The sequence below is a fragment of the Plecotus auritus genome (assembly GCF_963455305.1).
Source record: "Plecotus auritus genome assembly, chromosome: 9".
Taxonomy (NCBI): Eukaryota; Metazoa; Chordata; class Mammalia; order Chiroptera; family Vespertilionidae; genus Plecotus; species Plecotus auritus.
The window spans coordinates 61,928,446-61,948,762 of record NC_137783.1 but is presented as its reverse complement, the minus strand read 5'-3'; the positions used below and the strand labels follow the sequence as shown (position 1 = coordinate 61,948,762).

Sequence of the window (20,317 nt, the reverse complement as noted above, 5' to 3'; positions counted from 1 at the left end):
CCCTCCCAACTGCCCTCCCCTGCAGGCCTGGTCACCCCCAACTGCCCTCGCCTGCAGGCTTGATCGCCCCCAACTGCCCTCCCTTGCAGGCCTGGTCCTTCCCAACTGCCCTCCCTTGCTGGCCATCTTGTGGTGGCCATCTTGTGTCCACATGGGGGCAGGATCTTTGACCACATGGGGGTAGCCATCTTGTGTGTTGGACTGATCGTCAATCTGCATATTACTCTTTCATTAGATAGGATAGAGGCCTGGTGCATGGGTGGGGGCCAGCTTGTTTGCCCTGAAGGGTGTCCCGGATCAGGGGAGGGGTTCCCTTGGGCGTAGGGCGGCCTGGGCGAGGGGCCTGTGGTGGTTTGCAGGCCGGCCATGCCCCCTGGCAACCCAAGCGGAGGCCCTGGTATCTGGTTATATTTATCTTCTACAATTGAAACTTTGTAGCCTCGAGCAGAGCCAAGCCTTCTGCTTGCCCCGTGGAGGCAGCCATTTCTGTTGGGATTTATGTATCTTTTATAATTGAAACTTTGTAGCCTTAAGCGGAGGCCTGGGCCAGCCAGGGTGTGTGGAAAGCTTGGCTTCCTCCATCGCCGGGGGCAACCATAGCCTCCTGCTCTTTCCAGCTCCGTGGCTGCCGCCATTTCTGTTTGGATTTATGTATCTTCTATCATTGAAACTTTGTAGCCTTGAGTGGAGGCCTAGGCCGGCAAGGGCAGGCGGAAAGCTTGGCTTCCTCCATTGCTGGGGAAACCCAAGCCTCCCTCCTGCTTTCTGTGGTGGTAGCCATCTTGGTTAGGTTTATTTGCATATTTGCTCCTGATTGGCTTGTGGGCATGGCTTGTGGGTGTAGCAGAGTGATGGTTAATTTGCATATTACTCTTTTATTAGATAAGATAGGCATTGTGATACGTAGCATCAGGTCTTGTGAAGATTAAACGAGATAAAGTATAAAATAAAGTAACTGATCTAGTGCATGAGGTACAGGATAATAGGTACTTAAGACTAAGTTTAGCCCAGCTGGTGTGGCTCAGTGGTTGTGCTTGGACCTATGAACCAGAAAACTTCCGGTCAGGGCACATGTCTGAGTTTTGGGCTCAATCCTCGGTGGGGGGCTTGCAGGAAGCAGCCGATTGATATTTCTATCTCTGTATCCCTCTCCCTTCCTCTCTCTCTAAAAGATAAATAAAAACATTTTTTAAGAAGCCTTAGTTTAAAATCCCTGTCTCCTTTAAAATACAATAAGGAATAAATTAAGTAATTTAAAAAATTACTGTTTTTAAAAGGCTTCAGAAATATAAATGGCACTTATTTATGTGTGCTGAATACTAATAGTTCTTCATAAACTACTGTTATTTATGACCAATATTGTAATTTTACTCTCGTGTGTTCAGAGCTTGGCACTCTCAAACAGGAAGTTACTGTGATAACTCATAGGATCAAATGGGCTGTATTTTCATATGAGCTCTTTTCTGTATGGTTTAATTAGAACAATAATTTAAACTGAAAAGAAAGTATTATTTTGCCAAAGGAATTTAGATAGAACTTATTCATCATCTTTATTATCTTATATTTATGACCACAGATTGCTCTTTCATGTTTTGTTCACAGTGATATGGATTAATATCTACCAACAAGAAAAAATATTAACAGCATAAATCTTTTGACATTTTTTACTTTAGAGCATGAACATAATAATGAATTCTGTAGTTTTTTTCTTTTGTCTTAGGTATAATACTCTCATTATTACCATGCTTGGAATACAGAGCCCTCTTGCAAAAGCCACTTTTTGTTATTTATTTATTTATTTATTTATTTATTTATTTATTTATTTATTTATAACAATTTTTATTGATTTCAGAGAGTAAGGGAGAAGGAGAGCAAAATATCAGTGATAAGAGAGAATCATTGATTGGCTGCCTCCTGCACACCCCACACTGGGGATTGAGCTTGCAACCAGGGCATGTGCCCTTGACTGGAATCGAACCTGGGACCTTTCAGTCCACGGGCCTATGCTCTATCCACTGAGCCAAACCAGCTAGAGTGTAAAAACAACTTTTTAAATGAAATACCACGTTATTTAATAAAACAACTTTATTTTAGCATCTGTTGTTATATGCCTTGCTGATCAGAATCAACCAAAGCTGTCATAGTTTTGAAGATGAATTAAATTAACACTTATATTGCTACCTTGCTTCCAGGTAATCTTTATTTGGTATTTTAAAAATGCTTAATCTATATAGATCACACAGAGGGAATATGGTATAAGATTCTCATTCCCCACCCTGACTTAGCTTGTTCTATAATAAAAATTTTTAGATGAAGTAAATTGATAATTAATTATAAGGCATAAGTGAAAAATCTTAGTATGAATTCTATTTCTCTGATAAAGAGCAAAATTTGTTATATTTCCTTTCAAAAAAGTATAGTTTGTAGTTGCTTTATTTTTTAATTTTAATTTTTGATTTTTTTTATTGTTGACAATATTACAAATGTCCCCCACTTCCCACTTTGCCCCTAATTTATAGTTGCTTTAAGATAACAACATTTGCTCTTAAAGAGAAGAAAGAACTAAAACTATGTAGGGAGGAAAAACAAATGTAGGAAAAAATGTTATTTTTTAGAGATTACTAAGAAGGATTGCAGAGTGGTATTAATGAAGATGACTTTGACTTTGGCTCCATCTTTATCTTGAATTGTGTCTTGGGAAAGTGAGTTTTTCTGTATCTTGGTTTGCTTGTTAGAAAATAGAAATAATAACACTTATCCTAGATATAAACAGGAGTATTTTGAGCATCAAATGTTATGATACAGATTAAAGCACTTTTACATTGAGATAAAGCTGCTCAAGTTAGAATCTCATTTTAACATCTGATAGTCCTTGGTTTTTACTTGGTCATATTTTAGTTTTAAGTTAAAATTAACCAATAAACAGAGACTTAAACAAAGAGATGGTAAATGTTTTCTGGTGTTCTTTTAGTGGTTGAGTGGTGTCAAGGTTGGCATTTCTGTGATTTTCTTGGCTTTCTCTTAGGGTTACAGAATGGCTGCAGCTATTTGCATTGAGGAAGGAAAAATGGGGGAAGAAGGGTCAGTCCTGGCCTCAGCTGGACTTTATATCAAGAAAGCAAAACTGTCCCTGCTGACTTTATCTTGTTTTATTGGCTGAGCTGAGGCAGCTGCTAGGGCTACTGGAAACAGGATTGCCACAATGGGCTTAGCTAAATCCATTACCTAGGGTTGGACACTCCCCTACCCCAACAAAATCTGAGTTCTGTTAACTAGGAAGACGGGGAAGGGGTGAGGGAATAAAAATCCATTGGGCAACTAAAACAGAGGATTTGTGGGTAGGAACTGACAGAAGGCTAGTGTGCCTGAGCATGATGGAGGGGAAATGCTGTGAATTGATGTTGGAGAGGTACACAGGGTCCAAACCCTGCTGGGCCTCAGTAGGCTGGTGACGGAGGCTGGTGACGGAGGGGTGAGGGAATAAATATCTGTTGGGCAACTAAAAGGATCTGAAACAGATTTTATCTTTTTTATCTGAGAACATTTAAGATTAATAGTAACAAAAATCCAAAGTAAGTGAAAGAGCTTAAACAATAAGAAAAATGTTAATATCACACATGGGGTGAACATAGGGGTAATCCAATTAGTTAATTCCTTGGCTCATCAAAGTCTTTCTCTGTTTAAACTGTGCTATTCTGCACATAGCAATTTAGCCATAGGCTAACTCACTTCATGACCACAGTGGCTGCTGGGGGCCAAGCATCATATGCAGATGTAGAAACTTCTGTTGACAGCATTCAGTGGAAGAAGAGGGTGGATGTCTTTTTTCACTTGGTTAAGAAATCTTTCCCCAGACACCTCTCCCCAACCTCTACCCAACAAACTTCTAATTTTATTAGGCAGAATTTATTATATGTTCTTATGTAAACAGCAAGGGGAATGGAACTAAAATTGTTAGATTAGACAAATAGTTATCTCTAATGAGAGTAGGGCTGTGCTTCTCTGAGTCACATGAAGGAGGGGCAGATACTTAAACACAAAAAGGGGGTGGGAGTGGGTGCACACATACATTGTCACCAAGGTAAAGGGGAGTAGAACAATTAACAGTATCTGTTGTAGGGCAGCCTGTTGATCTCTCTAACATCATGCATCCCCTTTCTCACATGCATATACTAAAAGTGCTAGCGTTGATATGAAATATTCAGATCCTCCCCAAAGGAATTTATAACCCAGAGTTTCATTCACTTAGTACTCAGCTACTACCCCAGGGTTTTTGGATTCTATGTAGCCTTCCGCATCAGGTCTAAGTGTGACTGTTCGTGGCCCAGCGATGTATGGCTAAAAGAGAAATTGCTGATGTCCAACACACCCAGTATTCAATGATGAAGAAGAAATATGACAAGTACTATATAAGCTTCCACTCAGAGGAAAGCCTGGAAAAAACCTTCAGTAGTCACTGCTCCATAGCACATAGGTTACAGAAAACGGCTGTTGTGGACTACCTCCATCATGCAATGCACTGACATCCTACTGGTCTCTGCAGCTCACCTATCTTTTGCCTTCGGATTCCTGTTGTAGATCTTTTATCTTAAGGATAGGAGAGAGGGAGTTTCTCTTCTTTACACAAAAGAATCCAATAGATTGCTGGGAAGGTAGGAAAATTTATTTAGCCAGAAATGAAAATCTAGTAAAATCAATAATGCTGAAAGTTTCTATGAAGGACAAAAGAGCATGATATAAATGTTCCTATATATAGTCACTTGTATCTTTTAGCTATTTGTCTCTATTTACATATGTGTGTGTGTGTGTGTGTGTGTTTCTAAGCATGTAAGCTATTAAATATTTTTTACATGTGTTTGTTTTGAAATATAATCTATAGTCCCAACCCACCACAGGCCTCTTAATTTTATACTTTGTAAACAGGATTTGTGGGTAGGAACTGACAGAAGGCCAGTGTGCCTGAGCGTGATGGAGGGGAAATGCTGTGAATTGATGTTGGAGAGATACACAGGGTCCAAACCCTGCTGGGCCTCAGTAGGCTGGTGCATATGAGTGCATATGAAGCCATTAATTGCTTTTAAGCAGGTGAGTGACAGGATCAGAGATCACTAGAAATTTTCATCTTGGAAGTGGCATGGTATCGGGCCCAGGCAGTAGCAGGGCAGTTAAAAAAGAAAGAGGTATATTTTGGAGGTTGAGCCAAAAGACTTAGAGGAGGATCTTTTCTCCTCAAAGAAGAAAAGACAAGAGTTCCATTTTGGAGATGTTAATTTTGAGATACTTAAGCCAGCCAAGGCTGGAGGGATAAATCAAGGAACCACCAACAAAAAGATTTGGGAATGGGTGCTATTACCTAAGGAGAAAGTGCAGAGAGGCTGCTGCTAGGTATTTTTCTTTGCATCATAACAGTACTTAGTGTAATTTTACAATTTTAAGGTATGTTTGAGCAATGACCTATGACCCAGGAGGTCACAGTTTGATTCCAGGTCAGGGCATGGCACATACTCACGTTTCGGGCTCAATCCCCAGTAGGGGGCATGTAGGAGGCAGCCAATCAGTGATTCTCTCTTATCATTGATGTTTCTATCTCTCTCCCACTCCCTTTATCTCTAAAATCAATAAAAATATATTTTTAGAAAAGAGATATAACTAAGATTTCATTGCTTTTGACACCTTAGGACAAGTCTGTGTCATTTGCTCCCTTCTTAGTTTATATAATACCTTTGTATTCTATCACTTTTCATATTGTGTTTATGTGCCTCCGCCCTGTCTCCTTCCAAGGATCACATCAGTTTTCAGAATTCAGTGCCTTGCCTAAACACAGTATGCCTCTAATTAGTGCTTTGTTAAATAAATATTTGAGATGATACAAAATCCCAGATGCAAATTATTGTTAATTGGTATTTATCTCTTAAAAGTTTTCTAGGAAGTTTTGTGTGTTAATGATCATATAATTGAATTTTCAAGTATCAGTGATCTTTTAGTATAATCTTTATTATTAGTAATATTTTCATTTTCATATTATTTTATATTTAATTACTTCATGATATATTCGTTTGATCTGTATATAACCTCCTGATTTGAATGGGCAGGTATTGTTACCATTTTTTTATAGATAAAGAACTGAGGCTCAGAGAGTAACTTATCTATGAACATAATTGGGACTTGGACCTTTGACATTTTACTATTTCAGCACTATTTCAGCCACACTATACTACTTTATCTATGTCATTAGATTTTTGAAAAATTAATAGCGTGCTATATTATTTACCATTTGTTCTCTGTAGTTAACTTGATGCTTCCTTCTGTTACTGTAAGAGGATTTTAAAGCTAGTTACGAGACCTCATATGTCTTCTAGTCCTAAGGACTTACTGAGGAAACGAGGCCTGGAGAAGTGTCGGGGCTTATCCAGGAGCACCCATGGCTGAATTGTGGTAGAACCATTGTAGACCAGAATCTGGGTCTCCTTTATTTCCAGCTTTGAGGATTTCTTCCCTTTCTCCCTCCTTTGCCCCCTGGCTTAATTTTATATTTGATGTTCTTAACAAAAATGAAGTCTTTAAGTTTTGTAGTAATTTAGAGGAGTAAGTGAAGATTATTAAAACTCAAGGTATGGCCGAAACCGGTTTGGCTCAGTGGATAGAGCGTCGGCCTGCGGACTGAAGGGTCCCGGGTTCGATTCCAGTCAAGGGCATGTATCTTGGTTGCGGGCACATCCCCAGTGGGAGGTGTGCAGGAGGCAGCTGATCAATGTTTCTCTCTCATCGATGTTTCTAGCTCTCTATCCCTCTCCCTTCCTCTCTGTAAAATATCAATAAAATATATAAAAAGAATAAAAAATTAAAAAAATAAAACTCAAGGTATGGAATCACCGTAATGTATTTAATAGCACTTTCTTTTCCTGTTATCAGTGTGAATATATGTGTGTGTGTTTTCCTTTTAATAGTTCATTTCACCAGTATGGTGAAATTTAAAGTCAGGTCTAATTATTAAGCCTTGAACCACTTATTTAACATTTATAATTAAATGCATACCCAGGTATCTTAATATTTCCTACCTGTTTGGCTCTACATTTTATTCCCTTGAGATCAACCTTAGTGGATTTCAGCTGATTGATGTGGAGGAAGGAATTACTAAAACATTGTTTTAGTTCTGTTCTGCTTTCAGCCTGAAAGATTCAGTACCAAATATGACGGTATCTGTCATTTGAAGCGACTCTAATGTGGGAGTGACTTGCAGTTTCTGGCAGCAGAGTCAAATTTGAACCAGTGACCTTGGAGATAAAAGGCACTAGATACTATGATTAGTCCCCGTGCTCTCACAGTTCCCTTAAGCAATTAAAGTCAAAGCAGGATGCTTAGTAATTCCACTTCCACGTAAAGGCACAAATGAAAGGCTTATATTTTTTCTTAACCACTCACAGGTTTTGAACCAAAGAGTTTAAGAAAAAAAACCCACACACAATTTATTTGTTTTATAATGATTGGAAACAAGCTCAGCCTTCCCTGAAGTTGCTTCCATGTACCTTTCTTAAAACTTATGACCATGTTCTACCTGTGCCACTCTTGTTTGTCCTTCGCTAGTGCAAACATTGTGGCATGTCATCTCTGTACATCCCAGTCTCTGGAACAGTAATTCTGAGCATAATAAATAGGTTAGTAATAAATGACTGTGACTTGTATTTATGAAATTTAATTTTAATTAAAGACACATTAGCTACAATTACTATGATAAAAACAAACAAACCTAGAAATGTTTCCTCATTGAAAACTAAAATCAAAGAATTAGCTTTTCAGAAATGGTTTAAATTTCATGTATGATTACAGGGCAGAATCTAGACAGTATGCTCCATGGCACTGGGATGAAATCAGACTCTGACCAGAAAAAGTCAGAAAGTGGAGTCACCTTAGCCCCGGAAGACACCCTGCCTTTTCTGAAGTGCTACTGCTCGGGCCACTGCCCCGACGATGCTGTCAACAATACGTGCATGTGAGTATTTCTCGTTACAGTTAGGAGGATGGCGTGGCATTCAATGCTATTTTAACAATTATTTACCTCATCTATGGCTTTTTTTTCTTTAACTTTATATCATGTCTTCCTAAGAGCCTAAAGCTTTTTGCTCTTTATATGGGAATATTTATTTCTGTTAATTGATGCTTACGTTATTCTTTTTTAATCTGTATTGTTGAAAGTATTAAATGTTTTCCCCTTTTTCCCCCCATTAAAACCTGCCAGCCCGCCCCCACCCCAGGCTTTCATCACCTAATTGTCCATGTCCATGGGTTATGATATATGCATACAAGGTCTTCGGTTGATTACCTCCTACCCACCCATCCTCCCCCACATTCCCTCTGAGATTCTGCATTCTGTTCCATGCTTCCATGTCTCTGGATTCTCTCTGTTCATCAGTTTGTTTTGTTCATTAGGTTCCACATATGAGTGAGACCATGTGGTACTTGCCTTTCTCTGACTGACTTATTTCACTTAGCATAATACTCACCAGGTCCCTCCATGCTGTCTCAAAGGATAAGAGATCTTTCTTCTTTACTGCTGCATAGTATTCCATGGTGTAAATGTACCACAGCTTTTTATCTACATCTACTGATGTGCACTTGGGCTGTTTCCAGATCTTAGCTATTGTAAATTGTGCTGCTATGAACATAGGGGTGCATACATTCTTTCTGATTGGTGTTTCGGGTTTCTTAGGAGGATATATCCTAGAAGTAGGACCACTGGGTCAAGTGGCAGTTCCATATTTAATTTTTTTGAAGAAGCTCCATACTGTTTTCCGTAATGGCTGCACCAGTCTGCATTCCTACCAGCAGTGTACAAGGGTTCCCTTTTCTTCACATCCTCACCAGCACTTGTCATTTGTTGATTTGTTGATGGTAGCTATTCTGACAGGTGTGAGGTGATACCTCATTGTTGTTTTAATGATCAGTGACTTTGAGCATTTTTCATATGTCTCTTGGGGTCTGTATGTCCACTTTGGAGAAGTGTCTATTGAGGTCCTTTTTAATTGGATTGTTTGTCTTCCTTTTGTTAAGTTGTATGAGTTCCTTAGATACTTTGGATATTAACCCTTTATCAGATGTATCATTGCCAAATAAGTTCTCCCATAAAGTGGGCTCCCTTTTCGTTTTGTTCATTGTTTCTTTTACTGTGCAGAAGCCTCTTATTTTGATCTAGTACCATTTGTTTTCTCTTTAGATTCCTTTGCCATAGGAGATGTATCTGTAAACATTGCTACAAGAGATGTCTGAGATTTTGCTGTCTATGGTTTCTTCTAGGACATTTATGGTTTCCCAACTTACATTTAAGTCTTTTATCCACTTTGAGTTTATTTTTGTGTATGGTGTAAGTTGGTGGTCTAGTTTCATTTTTTTTGCATGTATCTGTCCAATTTTCCCAGCACCATTTATTGAAGAGACTGTCTTGACTCCACTGTATGCTCTTGCCTCCTTTGCCAAATATTAATTGAGCATAATGGCTTGCATCTATTTCTGGGGTCTCTGTTCTGCCCCATTGATCTATATGCCCATTCTTGTGCTAGTACCAGGCTGTTTTGATTATAGTGGCTTTGTAGTATAACTTGATATCTGGCATTCTGATTACTCCTACTTTGTTCTTCTTTCTCAAGATTGCTGCAGCTGTTCAGGACCTTTTGTGGTTCCATAAAAATTTTTGTGGTATTTATTCTAGATCTCTGAAGTATGCTGTTGGTATTTTAATAGGAATTGCATTGAATGTGTAGAATGTCTTGGGTAGTATGGACATTTTAATGATATTGATTTTACCAATCCATGAACACGGTATATTCTTGCACTTGTTTATATCTTACATCTCTTTTTTCAACGTCCTGTAGTTTTCCAAGCACAAGTCTTTTACCTCCTTGGTTAAGTTTATTCCTAAGTATCTTAATGTTTTTGTTGCAATGGTAAATAGGATTGTTTGTTTAATTTCTCTTTCTGAGCATTCATTATTGGTATATAAAAAAGCCATCGATTTTTAGGTGTTGATATTTCATCCTGCTACATTACCAAATTCATTTATTAAATCTAGTTGTTTTTTGGTGGAGTCTTTCGGGTATCATGTCATCTGGGAATAATGAGAGTTTTACTTCCTCCTTTCCAATTTGGATGCCTTTTATTTCTTTTTCTTGTCTGATCACTGTAGCTAGGACATCCGGTGCTATGTTGAATAACAGTGGTGAAAGCGGACATCCCTGTCTTGTTCCTATTCTTAGGTTTTAGTATGATGTTCGCTGTTTGTCATATATAGCCTTATCATTTGAGATATGCTCTGTCTATACCCACTTAGCTGAGTTTTTATAAAAACAGGATGTTGGATTTTGTTGAATGCTTTTTCTGCATCTGTTGATAAGATCACATGATTTTTGTCTTTCAATTTGTTTATGTGATGTATCATGTTTATTGATTTGCAAATATTGTATCAGCTTTGCATCCTTAGAATGAATCCCACTTGGTTATGGTGTATGATATTTTAAATATACTAGAGGCCCGATGCACGAAATTGTGCAAGAGTAGGCCTTCCTTCCCCCGGCTACCGGCACCGGCTTCTGTCTGGCTTCGTCCAGAAGGTTGTCCAGAAAGACATCTGGTCTAATTAGCATATTACACTTTTATTATTATAGATTGCTGGGTGCGATTTGCTAATATTTTGTTGAGGATTTTAGCATCTATGTTTATTAGGGATTTTAGCATCTATGTTTATTAGGGATACTAGGGGCCCAATGCATGAATTCATGCACCTTGAAAGGAACTGTGGGCCACGAGGCTGCGGTGGGCACAGGGGCAGGTCTCAGCCCATCCTCCATGCCCCCGCCTGGCCCCTCCCACTGTGGCCCCCGGTCCCCTGACTGCTAGCGGCTCTGGTGCCAGCAGCAGGTATGAGGGGCAGCTCCAGCACTGGCAGCGGGTGCAAGAGCCAGGCAGGATCACTGTGCACAAGAGCAGAGAATTCTCAGTAACCACCAGAGGCTCACCCCAATGCCAGCGGCCAGCGCCCCACCTTGGTCTGACGCCCCCGCTTACCTGCTCCACCATCCCACCGCAGCCGATGCCTGCCATGTTCCATGCTCTGCTGCCAATGCCCGCCATGTTCCACGTGCACCCCCTGGTGGTCATAGCAATCGTTTGTTTATCATAGCAACCGTTTGTTCGGTTGTTCCACCATTTGGTCTATTTGCGTATTAGGGTTTTAAATATATAGATGGGCCTGTAATTCTCTTTCTTCGTAGTGTCTTTATTTGGTTTTGGAATTAGGATAATGCTAGCTTCATAAAAAGAACTTAGAAGTGATCCTTCCTCTTGTATTTTTGGAGTAGTTTAAGGAGTATAGACGTTAGTGCTTCTTTGAATGTTTGGTAAAACTCCCCTGTGAAGCCATCTGGACCTGGGCTTTTGTTTGCTGGGAATTTTTTTTTTAATATATTTTATTGATATTTTACAGAGAGGAAGGGAGAGGGATAAAGAGCTAGAAACATCGATGAGAGAGAAACATCGATCAGCTGCCTCCTGCACACTTCCCACTGAGGATGTGCCCGCAACCAAGGTACATGCCCTGACCGGAATCGAACCCGGGACCCTTCAGTCCGCAGGCCGACGCTCTATCCACTGAGCCAAACCGGTTTCAGCAACTGGGAATTTTTTAATTACTGCTTCTATTTCATCAGTTGTTATTGGCCTGTTCAGGTTTTTTTATTCTTCCTGATTTAGTTTTGCAAGATTGTATTTTTTTTTTAGGAATTTGTCCATTTCTTAACATTGTCCAGCTTGTTGTTCATAGTATTTTCTTACAATCCTTTGTATTTCTGTGATGTGGTTACTTCTCCTGTTCCGTTTTTGATGTTACTTATTTGGGTCTTCTCTCTGTTTCTTGATGAGTCTGGCTAACTGTTCATCTATCTTATTTATTCCTTTCAAAGAACCAGCTCTTGGTTTCATTGATTTTTTTATTATTATTATTATTATTTTTTTTTTTTTTTTAGTCTCTATGTCATTTATTTTTGCTCTGATGTTTATTATTTCCTTCCTTCTGCTTACTCTGGGCTTTTATTGTTGTTCTCTTTATAGTTCTTTAAGTTGTAGGGTTAAATAGTTTATTATTATTATTTTTAAATATATTTTATTGATTTTTTTACAGAGAGGAAGGGAGAGGGATAGAGAGTTAGAAACATCAATCAGCTACCTCCTGCACACCTCCTACTGGGGATGTGCCCGCAACCAAGGTACATGCCCTTGACCAGAATCAAACCAGGGACCTTTCAGTCCGTAGGCCGATGCTCTATCCACTGAGCCAAACTGGTTAGGGTTAAATAGTTTATTATTAATTTTTCTTGTTTTGTTTTTTTGAGGTAGGACTGTAGTGTTATGAACTTCCCTCTCAAGACTGCTTTTGCTGTGTCCCAGAGATTTTGGGTTATTGTGTGTTCATTTTCATTTGTTTCCAGGAAGTTTTTTATTTCTTTCTTGATCTCATTAGTAAGCCATTCATTGTTTAATAACATGCTGTTTAGCCTCCATGTGTTTGAATGTTTTTTGGTGTTTTTACTGTAGTTGATTTCTAATTTTATTCCACTGTGATCTGAGAAAGATACTAGATATGATTTCAATCTTCTTGAACTTGTAGAGACTTGTTTTGCATCCTAACATGTGGTCTATCTTTGTGAATGACCATGTGCACTTGAGAAGACTGTATATTCTGCAGCTTTGGGGTAAAATATTCTATAAATGTCAGTCAAATCCATCTGATCCAGTGTGTCCTTTAGAGTCACTGTTTCCTTGTTCATTTTTTGTCTGGAAGATCTATCCAGTGAAGTCAGTGGGGTGTCAAAGTCCCCTACAATGACTGTGTTGTTGGCAATCTCTCCCTTAAAGTCCTCTAGAAGTTTTTTTTATATATTTAGGTGCTCCTATATTGGGTGCATATATGTTTACCAGGGTTATATCCTCTTGTTGCATCCATTCCTTTAGTATTATGTAGTGACCTTTGTTGTCTCTTGTGATGGCCTTCATTTTGAAGTCTATTTTGTCAGATATGAGTATTACTACCCCAACTTTTTTTTCTTTTCCATTTGCATGGAAAAAACTTTTCCATCCTTTCACTCTCATCCTGTGTGAGTCTTTTGTTCTGAGGTAGGTCTCTTGTAGATTGCATATAGTTGGGTCATATTTTCATATACATTTAGCTACCCTATGCATTTTGATTAGAGCATTTAATCCATTTACACTTAAGGTTATTATTGATAGGTAGTTATTTATTGCCATTTTAATTCTGTATGCCTAGCTTTCTCTCTCTATTTCTTCTCATTACAGTAGTCCCTTTAGCATTTCTTATAATGTTGGCTTGGTGGTTATGAACTCCTCTAGCCTTTTGTTGTCTGGGAACCTCTTTATTTCACCATCTATTTTGAATGATAGCCTTGCTGGATATAGTAATCTTGGTTTCATATTCTTGATTTCCATTACCTTGATACTTCATGACATTCCCTCGTGGCCTGTAGAGTTTCTGATGAGAAATCATGTGTCAGCCTTGTGGGAACTCCTTTGTAGGTAACAGTTTGCTTTTCTCTTGCTGCCTTTAAGATTCTCTGTCTTTAATTTTTGGAAACGTAATTATGATGTGTCTGTGCATGGGCCTGTTTGAGTTCTTCTTGCTTGTGGACTCCATATGCCTCCTGAATTTGTGTGCCTTTTTCTTTCACCAGGTTAGGAAAGTTTTCTGCTATTATTTCTTCAAACACATTCTCTGTACCTTTCTCCTTTTCTGCCTCTTCTGGCATACCTGCTATGTGAATATTGTTAACGTTTCCTGTTGTACCACAGCTCCCTTAAGCTGTCCTCCTGTTTTTAAATTGTTTTTTTCTTTTTGGTTCTCTGATTGAGTGATTTTTTTCAACCCTGTCTTCTAATTCACTGATCCGATCCTCAGCTTCCCCTAATCTGCTGTGTATTCCTTCCAGTGTGTTCTTTATTTGTACTATGTCATTCTTTATTTCTGTTTTCATAGTTATATCTTTTCTCATGCTGTTGAGCATCTTTACCATCATTCTGAACTCTATATCAGATAAATTTCTTAACTCCATTTGACTTATCTCTTCTGGAGAATTCTCTTATTCTTTCATTTGGGAGTTGTTTATTTGTCTCCTCATTTTGGGTGCCAGCCTCTATGCAGTCTCCACTTTCTGTCCTCTGTTATCAGGATTCTCTCCAGTGAGTCTTCAGTTGATTATTCAGGAAGTTTTTCTGTATTATAGTTGTAATTCCAGTTTGGTCTTGGGAGCGTGTCCTTGTAGCATCTACTTACGCTGCTGCCATTTTTCAAAATTGTTTTTCTATCTTGTTTTTTTAATTGATTTTCAGGTTCCAGATAATGTGTCCTCCTTTTGCAAGTCTCTTTCCTGGTGCCTCCTCAGAGCTGCTATATTGATGTATTTGTTGAGTAAGAATGAACCTATAGAGAATTTTTATAAGAGCATATTTGAGCCCAACAAATGACATGTTGGGAAACAAGATCTCAAATGCTTCGTGATAGTTACTTTCTTAGAGTAACATTGTAATATAGCTTTTTAAATGAGATAAGAAGAATGTGATATTTATTTAACATTTTGAGTTTATTTAATGATCTTTTTATCATAAAATTATTTATACTCATAGAAAACATTGAGATTACAAAAAAAAAACAAACAGAAAACAAAACACATGAAAATTTCACCAAAACCTTGTAATTCTAAATTGGCTGAATATTTTACAGATGTGTAAAAATGATATTGTGGGTGTTAAGCCAACTCCCCAAACCAGTCTGATTTATGTAGACATTTTAGTTTTCCTGCTTAGTTTTATGTTAGCTATTCAGCACACTATACATGACCACGTAATTCTATTCTACATTCGAAGAATTGGTTCATTAGCCAAAAAAGAATTCCCGGAACAACTCAATCTAGTCAATTAATGGTCTCCTTTTTATGTCTTATTTTGTACTTTCCTGATAATTGGCTGCTCTTTGAACATGACCAGATATAAAGCATAAATGTTTACAGTAAAATCTTGAAATTATATGATGGTTCTTCACATCATAAATTTGTCGTTTGTCTTCTGGTGGTCGTTGACTTTATTGTGACAGGCTGGGTGATCTGTGTCCTAGGGAACTACTCCCCACTATGTCACCAAGTGGTTTCTTGCCAGACTTCTTGTCCATAGTGCCTGCCTAATGTGTGAGGGTATTTGTTAGTGGCTGATTAACCCAGAGTGAAACCAAGTCATCGATTTTATCGGAATTTCATCCCTCACCTTCACATTTTCTCCTTACAGAAAATAAAAATTCTGCAATATTCTTTTATGTTACTAGAGGCCTGATGCATGAAAATTTATGCAAGAGTAGGCCTTCCTTCCCCCGGCTGCCAGCACTGGCTTCACTCCAGGACCCGGGACCCGGGCTGCTTCCCTCTGGCCGCAGCCGGCACCCAGGACCCTGGCTGCTTCCCTCCGCCCCAGCTTCATCCGGAAGGACGAAGGACGTCTGGTCTAATTAGCATATTACCCTTTTATTATTATAGATTGTTAATCCTCACCCAGAGACATTTTTTCCATTGATTTGTAGAGAGAATAGAAGGGAAGAGTAGAGACAGAGAGAGAGAGAAACATCAATGTGAGAGACACATAGGTTGGTTGCATCCCGCACACACCCCAATGGGCTGGGGATTGAGCCTGCAACCGAGTTAGGAGAATGAATCCCGTGACCCTTTAGTCTGAAGTCTAACGCTCTAACCAGTGAACCAAACCAGCTAGGACTCTGCAAGATTATTTTATTTTTTAAAATATATTTTATTGATTTCAGAGAGGAAAAGAGAGGGAGCGCGATAGAAATATCAATGAAGAGAGAGAATAATTGATTGGCTGCCTCCTGCACACCCTCCCCCCCAGTGGGGATCGAGCCTGCAATTTGGGCATGTGCCCTCACCGGAAATCACCGTGACCTCCTGGTCATAGGTCAACGCTCAACCACTGAGCCACGCCAGCCAGCCGTCTGCAAGATTCTTTTAAGTAGAAGCAATACACTTCCTGATAGGGACAATAAATATAGGAGCACACAAAAAGCTTTTAGTTTTTTTTCTATCCATTAAAGTGTAAATGAACATATTGGTGAAAACTCCAGCATATAGTATTAAAATGATAGATTTTATTAAAGACAAATACATTTATGTAAATTTCTTAAAAACTCAGCTATTTAAAAGTTCTCCCTTTTTTAAAAAAAAAAAAATCCTCACTAGACAATATTTTTTTCATTGCTCTTCAGAGAGTGGAAGGAAGGGAGGGAAAGAGAGAGAGACAGATAGAGATATCGATGTGAGAGAGACATATCCACTGGTTGCCTCCTGCATGCACACCCCATTGGGGCAGGAAGTGAACCTGCAACCTAGGTATGTGCCCTTGACAGGGAATTGAACCCGCAACCCTGAGCCACACCAGCCAGGGCAAAAAGTTCTCCCTTTTTTATGTTCAGTAAAACGTGCCTCTTAGGATCATAGTCTATTCCAGCCGTGGGCAAACTACGGCCCGCGGGCTGGATCCGGCCCGTTCGGCTGTTCTATCTGGCCCGTGGAGCTGAAAGAGTGGAGGGTTCTCTTGCTCTCCCCTCCGCTCCTTTACTTTGAATTTATATTAGTTCACACAAACACTCCATCCATGCTTTTGTTCCGGCCCTCCAGTCCAGTTTAAGAACCCATTGTGGCCCTCGAGTCAAAAAGTTTGCCCACCCCTGGTCTATTCTCAAATACACTTGGTTATTGAGTCTGTTTTCATGTCATGTTTTTACTTGTGTACAAGTATGTGAATATTGGAAAATTTTATGGGTTAAAAAAGGTTATTTTTAAGTATATTTTTAAAAATTAAGATGGTTTACTTTATAAAATTTTACAAATCAGCTCTCTGTACTCACATCACTGTATCAGCAAAGAGAAGTTCCATAATGATTCCTATGTGGAGGACTTGTTTAATAGGAATCCTTTTCTACTTGACATAGGGCTCTTATTGGACCTTTAGGTTTTAGTTCAGATGCAATAACTTGCATTTGCCTTATAGCCCTTGTGGTTTGCCAATAAATCCCAACAAGATACTCAAGGCTGTCAGTATCTGGTCACATTCAAGCACATATTCATTAGTACTTGCTGATACTAAGTTATGTTTTGGGGGTGTTTTCCGTTTCTTAGAGGTTTATTTTGTTTGTTTTTTCTTTTAGAACTAATGGACATTGCTTTGCCATCATAGAAGAAGATGACCAGGGAGAAACCACATTAGCTTCAGGATGTATGAAATATGAAGGATCTGATTTTCAGTGCAAGGTAAGACTTCATTTGGGGCCCGTTAAATAAAGAAGGGAGGGGCCCGTAGAAAGGACCAGCTCCCTCAGAGAGGTGCCGTCTGCACAGTGCGTTATGTTCTTCAAGCAGATATATTTGGGAAGCTTAGCTCTTACTGCAAGTGACATGATTGTGGTAATTGAACTTCCCAAGAACTTAAAAAAAGTTTTAAATCATCCTCTTTCTAAATTGTTGTGGCTGTAAAAAATGACACTGTCACACTTATTTGTGGATTAAAAAATTGAAAGGACTGTATGGTGATGGGCACTAACCTTTGTATCTCTCTGAGACAACTTAGAAAGCTAAGTCCTAGTGAGGAAATCTCAGTGGAGTATTTTAACAGCAGCAGCGAGGGGGCCAGAGGGCTGGTAGTAGTTTATGAACAGCCTGTGGGCTCTGGGTTAAAACCTAATCTCTTCAGAAGTCTGTGTAGTAATTTTGCTCCAGAGGAACCTGTGAATGTTTTTGAAAAGCAGCTCCAGATAGAATTGTTTGTACACAGATTTAAGCCTTGGCTATTTTAGCCCTAGCTGGTTTGGCTTAGTGGATAGAGCGTCGGCCTGTGGACTGAAGGGTCCCAGGTTCGATTCCAGTCAAGGGCATGTACCTTGGTTGCGGGCACATCCCATGTAAGGGGTGTGCAGGAGGCAGCTAATCGATGTTTCTCTCTCATCGATGTTTCTAACTCTCTATCCCTCTCCCTTCCTCTCTGTAAAAAATCAATAAAATATATTTTTAAAAAAATAAGCCTTGGCTATTTTAGAAAATTATTTGATTTAGAAATTCTTAGGATTGATAGAAACCTTAAAAGTTATATGTTTCAACTTCTCAGCTAATGTTTGTGAACCTCCTTTCTCTCCCCCCCCCTCCCCCGCCCCACACTCACACACACACAGCACATCCCATACTTTTTCTGTTCTTCATCTCCAGGGATAGGTCTCGGCACATCCCAGATCACCTATTTCATCTGTAAGATGATGGGTTAATCCTGAGAAAGCTTTTCCTCCCAGTGACTACAAATCTGTCTTCCTTCCTCTTTGGGCCATAGAGAACAAATAGAATCCCTCTTTAATATGATGGGCTTTTATTAGATTAAGAAAGGGTTTTTTTGTCCTGCTTTCCTCTTCATACGCTCTAGTCTTTGCTCATGAAAAAAATAGTTCCAGTGACTTTAGCTGTTCTTATATGATTAGCTTTAGAGTTACTCATGCTACAGTTTTCAGTGTAATAGATAGAATTGAGTGTGGTCTGACCAGGAAAAGGGAAAGTAACTCCTTTCCCTTTTTCTAATACAGCCAACTCTCATGGTAGGTGTTTGTCCCCCCATGTTCTTGAAACATGGAGCTTTCTGTCTGCTGAAGTGCCACATCTTTCACTACTGCTGAGCCTCACCTCTTCCATACATTATTGATGCAGTTGGTTACCTGACACAAATAAGTAGATGGAAAGGGAAGGAGTTTTGTTACGCAGTTGTCATACTTATCTGTGTTAAATTTCATCTTAATAGAATTAGTCCTTTGCTCTAATTTGTCAAAATTTGGGAGCATGCTAATTTGTTTTTTCTTCAATCAATTTTTATGCCATTTGAATATTTATCAACCACACATACAAGATACATTTTTTAATCCCTTGAGAAGTACTGAAGAAAGCTGTGATTCGAGCACTGAGCTCAGCAGCAGCACCCGTGTGTCTTGCAGGCTCCACATCTAGGCATGTCCCAAACTGAATTCGCTAATATAAGTTAGTTGCTAAACTTGACAGTCTGTGCAAGTCCATATCCTGCCTCATACTAGTAGTGAACTTCGGGCAAGGGATTTCACTCTTGTTTTCTCATTCATCATGTAGTTGCTTTAAGGGTCTGATGAGATAGCATTTATGTAAAGAGTTTAGCACAATTGGCACGTAGTAAGGGCTTAATAAACGTTGCTCTCCCATATTGATAATGTAACTGAGCTGTCCTTAAGCCAGGCTACACATATTCCTGGATACACAGAGACTACGTTACACGAGGATCACACAGACACATGGATGCTTTTAAGGGAATTAGTTTACAGATCCTAAACTTCCATAGGTCCAGTTGCTTAATACTGATCTGCCTCAGAACAGCCTGTCAAGCAGTTTCTCTTCTTCCTCTCTTTCATAGTCACCCTTTCACAGTCACCCTTTCACAGTCTGCAGATCAAAGGGCCTGGAAGATAAAACTTCAGGTTACTGAGCAGGGCTGCAGTGTGAAAAAATCTCAGTATCACTGTGAGATATCAATTATGTTTGCCTATCAGGTGGTTTTCAGTTTTTTGCTTTCAAACAAATTGCTTTGATTATTGAAAGTAATTTTTGGGCCCGACCGGCATAGCTCAGTGTTTGAGTATCAATTTATGAACCAGGAGATCACAGTTCAATTCCTGGTCAGGATACATGCCAGGGTTGCTGGCTCGATCCCCAGTAGGGGGTGTGCAGGAGGCAGCCTATCAATGATTCTCTCTCATCATTGATGTTTCTATCTCTCTCTCCCTCTCTCTTCTTCTGTGAAATAAATAAAAATATATTTCAGGAAGTAATTTTTGGTAATAGTATAATTATGGGAGTTCAGCATATGATTAGAAGGTCTTTAAAGAATTATTATACAGCTTGGCTGGTGTGGTTCAGTGGTAGAGGGTTGACCGTGTACCAAGATGTCAGAGTCCAAGCAGGGTTGTGGGCTCGATCCCAGCAGGGGGTGTACAGGAGGCAGCCAATCCATGTTGGGGTTTTTTTCTCGCGGATGTTTCTATCTCTCTCCCTCTCCCTTCCTCTCTCTCTAAAATCAATAAAAACATATCTTTAAAAAAGAATTATTTTACAATGTTATAACAAACTCCTCCATTATCATCTTTTTGTTTATGTGAACAAAGTATCTTACTACTGACCCCCAAAAACGGAAACAGGAAAACAGGGGT

General features: G+C 39.2%; 1 protein-coding gene across 2 annotated transcripts in view; it reads left to right on the top strand.

The window, feature by feature from the left end:
* The window catches only part of BMPR1A (bone morphogenetic protein receptor type 1A), a 239,620-nt gene that overhangs the window by 180,165 nt on the left and 39,138 nt on the right, over window positions 1-20,317 (top strand). For both annotated transcript variants that reach the window (XM_080642691.1, XM_080642690.1), the window contains 2 exons: window positions 7,828-7,990; window positions 17,261-17,363. In XM_080642691.1, coding sequence (XP_080498817.1) covers window positions 7,828-7,990; window positions 17,261-17,363 — 266 coding nt within the window. The remainder of the gene's footprint in view (window positions 1-7,827; window positions 7,991-17,260; window positions 17,364-20,317) is intronic.